The sequence below is a fragment of the Montipora capricornis genome, chromosome 13 (genome assembly GCF_036669925.1).
Source record: "Montipora capricornis isolate CH-2021 chromosome 13, ASM3666992v2, whole genome shotgun sequence".
Lineage (NCBI taxonomy): Eukaryota > Metazoa > Cnidaria > Anthozoa > Scleractinia > Acroporidae > Montipora > Montipora capricornis.
In genome coordinates, this window is record NC_090895.1 from 24,975,179 (window position 1) to 24,982,678 (window position 7,500).

At 38.1% G+C, this 7,500-nt stretch overlaps 2 protein-coding genes across 2 annotated transcripts in view; one reads left to right on the plus strand and one right to left on the minus strand.

Moving 5' to 3' along the window:
• LOC138029508 (uncharacterized) overlaps positions 1 to 201 on the plus strand; it is a 1,759-nt gene extending 1,558 nt beyond the window's left edge. Inside the window, exon 1 of the mRNA XM_068877224.1 lies at positions 1 to 201. This exon is cut by the window's left edge and continues 1,558 nt beyond it. Within this exon, the coding sequence (XP_068733325.1) occupies positions 1 to 201 (201 nt within the window).
• The window catches only part of LOC138030230 (putative glycerol kinase 5), a 45,819-nt gene that overhangs the window by 35,902 nt on the left and 2,417 nt on the right, over positions 1 to 7,500 (minus strand). The window contains exons 4-7 of the mRNA XM_068878121.1: positions 6,720 to 6,813; positions 5,453 to 5,542; positions 4,894 to 4,935; positions 4,214 to 4,289 (exon numbers count right to left, since the gene is read on the minus strand). Of these exons, the coding sequence (XP_068734222.1) occupies positions 4,214 to 4,289; positions 4,894 to 4,935; positions 5,453 to 5,542; positions 6,720 to 6,813 (302 nt within the window). The remainder of the gene's footprint in view (positions 1 to 4,213; positions 4,290 to 4,893; positions 4,936 to 5,452; positions 5,543 to 6,719; positions 6,814 to 7,500) is intronic.

A 7,500-nucleotide genomic window follows, 5' to 3' on the forward strand; every position in this document is an offset into this window, starting at 1 on the left:
CTCGTATATGACGATTTCAATTTTTGTGATCTCTCTGCCAAGGGTAGATTAGCCAAGGTTCTGGAAATTAAGCAAAAACTCAGTCAGCTTGAGTCATTCTGCGAGTATTTTGATGTGGAAATTTCTGGTCATGCTAATCGTAAAGCATCGTATTACGAACCTCTTATACAATTAGCAAATTCCTGTGATTGCCGCAAGTAAATATATTTTTTAGATTCTTCCACTTAAACCAATCAGTGAGTCAGTTAAGGTTGCGCGACTCGTCGACTTGGTCCAGTCATCGCACTCTCGCGTCCAAGGTGATACAATACCAATCGCATCTAGAGGCGTTTCATCACTTTGTATGAGTCGTTTCATAGGAACAAAAACACCAAAAAAGTGTAGCAACCATCTCTCCTAACTGTGGATCCCTTCTATGGTTTCACTCACTGAGCGATATAGTATTTGGGAAATCTGATGGATGGCAGGTCACCTAGACGCTGATCACTGCAGCTCGTATGTACACTGTATCTACGTTTGGTCATGATTCATTACTGATGCAAGAGCTATTTAGGGTATTAAAACGTCAGACAAAGATTATCTGTTAACGATCGTTTTTGCTAAGCTTACTTTATCTTTCCTTGAAAAAAATGGCTTGGAAAATTATGGGGACTTTCCATGCTTGCGGTAATACAAAGAGATATGACCTGAAAAATATAAATCAGAGAAAATCTAAAACATTTTTTGTATGAAGGTAAGAACATTGTCATTTGTGCTCTACAGTCAACAGTCAACTCTCGTGTATGCGACCACCCTTGATGCAAGACAAAGTGGTCGCTTACGCTGGGAAGTGGTCATCTACGGGAAAAAATAAAAGAATAAGCTCAAACCGCAGTGATTAACGTGATTATATAAAGTTATTACCTAACGAGCAACAACTTAGGCAAACAGACAACTGCCAATAATGTTTCAAACCGAATAACGCTTAAAACTGTTGAAAATTTGTACATAACATCTTTGTTACAATCGATTTTTATCTACAGATCGTATTGCATCCGTTTTTTTGTTAGTCAACTGCTATAATCTGTGAGCACGTTTGGTCAGCGCTTTTTAAAAATGAACTTTTGTGATATTTGAACAATGGTTTTCTTACAGTCATACGTGATCATGCCGGGTGGTCGCTTACGAGAAGCCGTCGCTATGACAGAGTCGACTGTACTAGGTTTTCAAAGAAAAAAATCATCCTTTTTTTGTTTGATCGAAGGCCTTTTAAGACCAATTGTACGGTAAGAGTCGTGGTAATTCTAAGCAATCAAACTGATTTGGCTTTAACAATTCATTTTCACCTACCAAATACAGAATAAGGCCTTCGTGGCAACAATTTGGTTTGTTTATGGCGTGAATTGTGCTCAAAATTCCATTTTGAATGGTCTCAAAGGGGCATGGAGTGTTTGTGGCAAAAATTCAACAAACCTCGATGAGCCAAATTTTTCTCAACTGATTTTGTTAATTGGGTCACTAAAGTAAATAATGGTATAGGTACGGAAGTTATGCAAGAATGCAGGTAGATACACTGATTTTTTGAAAAATGGCAATTTTGGGTTGTAATTTTGACATAAATTTTTGCCAAACTCTAGCCCCAGGCTCCTCTCTGTCCAATACCTCGAGGATAAAGTTACATGTATGAAATGTTCATGGTCAAATTCATTTGGAAGCACAATTTACCAGTTGGGTTTTATGGCACTTTCAAAATGTCCCCTGGAAGGCTGGGTTTTTGGTGCTCAAAGGGCAAAAAATGGGACCCCCCCTGAAATTCCAAAACTAAAAGTCAGAGAAGTGAGCCCAATTGGCTTTTGAAATATCTCATTGCACCCAACTTCTGTGCCAAGTTTCAGCCAAATCGGTTGACCACAACTTCTGGCCCCTGGAACACTTTCTCAGACAATGAAACTTAAGTAAATCGCAAGGAATAAATTCGTAAATTGTTGTGTCCGCTAACCTATGTGATACTCAAACTACTCAGCCTGTTTTAAGGAACGTATTAAACTCACGTTTCCTTTTCATTGAATTCCCTCCCGCATTAATGAAAGACATAAATGTGTTTGAGGAGATTCTAATCAGGGGAGCTCAGTACAAACTAAGGAGTGTAGTGCGATGTCACAACAACCACTTTACTTGTGCTGTTAACTACTTACATGAATGTGAACCTCAATAAAATGCTTGAAACGTTAATTTTTCAACGGTCTTATGCACAGTATTAATATTAAATACACATCCTATAAACAGGTACCTGTAATCAAACGCGAGGGCAAATATTTTTGCTCTACTTTAAAAGGAATATCGCTAGGTTTGTATCTCAAGTATTAGGCATGTAACAAGTCTACCTGAATTTCAAGGGGCGGAATTTCTGGTTTCGGGCGACATGAATATGAATTTCGGGCAACATGACTCGGGCGACTTGACCGTAAATCGGTTAGGGCGTTGGGTTTGCATGCGGCTGCTCCGGGTTCAAATTCCGTTCTAACAGACTGGTTAAGATTTGTTTCAGGTTGTCCCAGATTCAATTCTACCACGCTTTGTAAAATAGCCAACTGGTTGCCTCCTGCCAGTCGGGGTTCTTAATAATGTTTCTGTTAAGTTTGAATTGTTTCTTTCACATTGTCAAAAGTGGGGTGCCTGTAAACTAGCTTGATAGCTAAGTGCACTTCCACTATAAACAAAGCATTTACATTTTTGCATTTACATTTAGTAAGTCACATCTTTGGAGAGAAATTTGAAAATGATTTTACATGTAAGAAATTTAAAGACAAAAAGAGAGAAAATGATCCAACAGGATTCGAACCCACGACCTCTGCGCTGTCGATGCAATGCTCTATTAACTGAGCTATGAAGCCACACAGTTGGGAGCAGGTCAATTTGTTGAGCTCATGTGTTCCCGTGAAAGGACCAATGAATGCAATAAAATAATGTGTATTAATTTTGAGGTGCAGATTATACCTTGAAGCGTCTAACCCGGGGGCTTAATGGGGACGTGCGGCCAGCCAGGGTATGTTTTTCGGGATTTTTGTCTTGAACAGGGTATCGAATTTATCATTTTTTGCCTTAATCAGGGTATCGATTTATCAATTTTTGTCTTAAACTGGGTTAAATGTCCTAAACAGGGTATCAAAAATCGGAATTCTGTCTTAAAATGGGTAGGAAAATCAGCGATATTTGTCTTAAACAGGGTCAGGGTATGAGGGGCCGCGACGCACCTCCCCACCCAGGTATATATCGAGTACCCCCCCCCCCCCCCGGGCGTCTAACTTGTGACTCTTTCCTTGGAACAAAGCTGGGGGTTTTAGGACACCAATTTTAAGCCCAAATATGGACAAAATGAAGATCGAGGAGGAGGTAGTGCTCAGCCCAGTGGTTTGGGTGTTTGCCTTGAGATCCAAGTATCCTGGGTTCACAACACGTAACTTCTGACCACCCGTTGAATTTGTTCCTGGTAGTCCCTGGTTCAACTTCTCAGCTGCACTTGTAAATAGCCAACTGCCTTGCCTCTGGCCACTTGGGATTCTTAACAGTTGTTGTTAATGAATGACATTCTATTCTGTCGTGATTGTGTTTCATTGGCCCTTGAAAGCCCCCATGGTCGTCAATTAACCCTTTGACGCCCAAACTGGCCCAAACCGGCCATACTTAGTACTTTACTCTGTCTAACGCCAGACGATTTTACTCGTCAGTGGGGAACCCCTGGGGGTCAATGGGTTAAGTGTGTATTGTATCAAAGCTGCACGAGCGACTTTACATCCAAATAAGGGAATTTTTAAGCACAAAAAACGCTTCAAGGTCATGACCTTCTGTCCCTTTATAGACACCAGAAAAATTCATTGCCAAGGTCATCGCAGAGGTCATGGGTTCAAATCCCTTTGAACCCACCTGAATTCTTCAAGTGTCGATAACCTGCCCTCCAAGAGCTCGTTTCTTTCGTTAAATGTAACATGATACCCGGTCATGCCAAAATACAGACTACAGACTGCGCAGACCGTGCAGACCAGGAGTAAAATATGGTGTTACCTTCACTATTATTGAGAGCTATATAACTGTAAACATGCAGCTAACTTGAATGTTATTTAGGCCTAATTAGGGTAACCAGATTGATATTCAGGCTATTTTAAAACTGAATTTTCATTTTACAGATAGTCTGCACAGACTCTGCAGTCTGCATTTTTCGGTGTCCCTATGATACCTTTTGTTAAATTCCAAATGAGCCATGAGTCAATTGTTCCAAAAGCAAGCACTCCCTGCTCAGCTTTCTTGGCAAGCTAAAAGGATATGATAGAATCATGAGAGATATACCCATCATAATCATGGTAATTACTAAGATTTGATCTGCAAATTATGTATTTATAAGGAATCTTGTACAAGAACAAAGGAAGCAACAATAGAAAAAGCTTTTACCACACATCAACAGGGACTTCTCGCCCTACCTTTTGCAAATTAATACATGTAGAGTGTGGGTTCTTTAACAGTTACATACCAACGAATTTATGAACTAGGATTGGTCGATGGTTTAAATTAGGCCACGGCCAAGACAAGTCCAACCAGATGTAACTACAAAGAAGCAGCTTCTTCTCAGTTTTTTTAAGACCCTGAGTGTTGATCTGGCCGGAGTTTAAACCTGCGACCTTCCGCACAGTATTCTAATCCTCAATCAAGCCAATTACAAAGGAAGCACTTTGCCCTCTGTTATTTTGAGACACCGCTGACTGTTGGTTTGTGCAGAGTTCATATCCATCATCTCCCACATTGTAGTCCAATGCTCAACCAACTATTAAGCAAAATAGTTGACCATTGACTTAATTAATACTGTCTCACAATTTGTAGATTCAGCATGATTCTGTTGTTTGTTGTTTATATGAGACTTACCTCAGGGTGATTTTTAAGCAACCAGTGTAGTCTTATAGAAGCCTCAAACAAAAAAAAAAAGCATGAAACAAAAGTAACCAACAAAAACAGTTGATTTAATACTATCTGAGCTGGGGCCCTGTACGATTATGATTATCCAATCAAACTGCAGATTTTTTCAGAAAAAAGGAAAACCTTAGAGACATAGAATTACTGGTACTAATAACTTTGATCTCAATTTGGCTTCTTGTTATACTTAAACTACATGCATGAATACGATTTTAAAGTAGCATATCGCAAACTCTGCGATGTTTCTGCAATGCTCTACCAACTGGGCTCAGGTGAACATTCCCGTGAAAGGACTTCATGAAATACCACTACGTGTATGTACATGTATTTGAACTGCAGGTTATAAACGATGTGTTATGGACTTGATGAAAATTTCATCAAGTCCATGTGCGTGACAAATTAGCTTCATGACTTAGTTGGTAAAGCATTGCATCAGCATTGCAGAGGTCATGCGTTTGAAACCTGTTGAAACTATTAGTTGGAACATTATCGTCAATTTAGATTAACTTACTTGCTGTGTCGAAAAATTGACCACACTGCCAGCAAGGTACTTCTTTTGTCTTAAAATCATGTGAAGGAATTTTGACCCAGCATTGAGACCCTAAAGAAGAAAAGAGGAACTAAACTAAGTATGTGCAGGTAAGTTTGTATTTGACATTTACCCATCCGTTCCTAATCTTGTTCTCATTGATGTTTATAGTTATAAGACAAGTATATTCTAAAACTGTGGATAGCGTTGAAGGCGCACTCTGATTAGCTATTCAAACTCTTCCATACAAACTGTCTAATTTTTACCCTTTGTCTTTTTGTCAGCTGTGCCCAGGGAAACTTCAAACTTGGTCAGGCAGAAGGTCATGTCCTAGGCACTAACATATCATAGTGATTATTATTATTATTATAATAATTATTATTATTATAATTATAATTATTATTATTATAATTATTATTATTACAATACAATACAATACAAACTTAATTGACCGCTCCCCAGAGGGGCTTTTCAGGGCCAATGAAACACAACGAAACAACGGAACAGAACAACAACAACTGTTAAGAATCCCAACTGGCCGGAGGCAAACCAGTTGGCTATTTACAAGTGCAGCTGAGAAGTTGAACCAGGGACTACCAGGATCAAATTCAACGAGTGGTCAGAGCGGGTCTTGAACCCGGTATCTCCGGATCTCACGGCAAGCGCCCTAACCACTGGGCCACACTGCCTTATTGCTTTGAAAAACCAAACGCTGTTTTTGAAGTTCATATTTAATCAAGACATGTTCGGATGAAACATCATCCATCGTCAGTTGTACAATGAGGAATAAAGTGAAGTTGTGCAATAAGTAGTGTAACAAAGTGAGATATAACATGAATAATTAAGGATGAAGGCAAGAACAAAAAAAAAAAAAACTTAACTATTTAGTCTAAGAAAAGAGACTAATTAGTATGAAAGGGATAACTTAAAATGTTTGACTTGGGAATTTAAAGATCGCTGCTCCCAAAGGATATGCATGGCTTCTTTAAACTTTCAATTGGAAACTTGTGGAAGCAGAATCGAGGATTTTAAAGCAATCTTCTGAACAAAGAGAGCAACATTTTTCAGAACCTCTCAAGTGCTTAAAGATGTAGAAATGTTTGTCGGAGGAGAGATATTATTATTATTAATAAAAACAGCTCCATTGTGCTTCATTATTATTATTATTATTATTATTATTATTATTATTATTATTATTATTATTATAAGGTGAGAAAAATGAGTCAATGTGAAATTTTTAAATCTGAACCTTAAGTGTAAGTGATCTGTTCCAACTCCTAACGTCATCATGTGATCTCAAGTCTTGCCAGCTGATAAAGTTATGATAAGGGCGACCTGTCTGTCTTCAAATAAACAAAACAGGTATTATTGCTATCAATTCCATCAACAGTGTTATCATTGTATTTGATGATGCCATCTGCAATTGAGTCGGGTGAGAAAATTTCCGCACAGTCTGCATTACACGAAGTAGAGAACATAATGAAACTAAATATAATTATTATTACAAAAACAGTTTCAAATTAGTGATAACCAGGGGAAAACTTCAAATTATCGTGCAAACGTCAGTTTATTAATAGGGAATGCAAGCAGTACTTCACAACGATCACTTCTTGGAGGGGCGACCAGTCATCTTTTAAACTAATACGTTGAACAGTAATAATAATTATACTGTCTAAAACTACACTTAGTAATACTATACATATACTTACTACAGTAGGTAATTGCATGATTTTGAGTGCAATTTGGAATAAATAAGCATAGTCAAGAAATTTTTTTTCAAAGATGCACAAAATTGCACAAACCTGTAGGAAAAGTGTAGTTTGAAGTCTTTGAAAAATGTACAAGTTTTTACCACCATCTAAGTCACTATCAAATGGGTCATCATTGTCATAACCAGTGTCATTTCCACCTAACCACTGCCAACATAATCATCACCTTTGTAAGAACAACCAACTCGTGCAACCTTCATAATCAATACTGAAACCTCCAGTGACCAATAAAAGATGATATGTCTAAAATATTCAGAAATA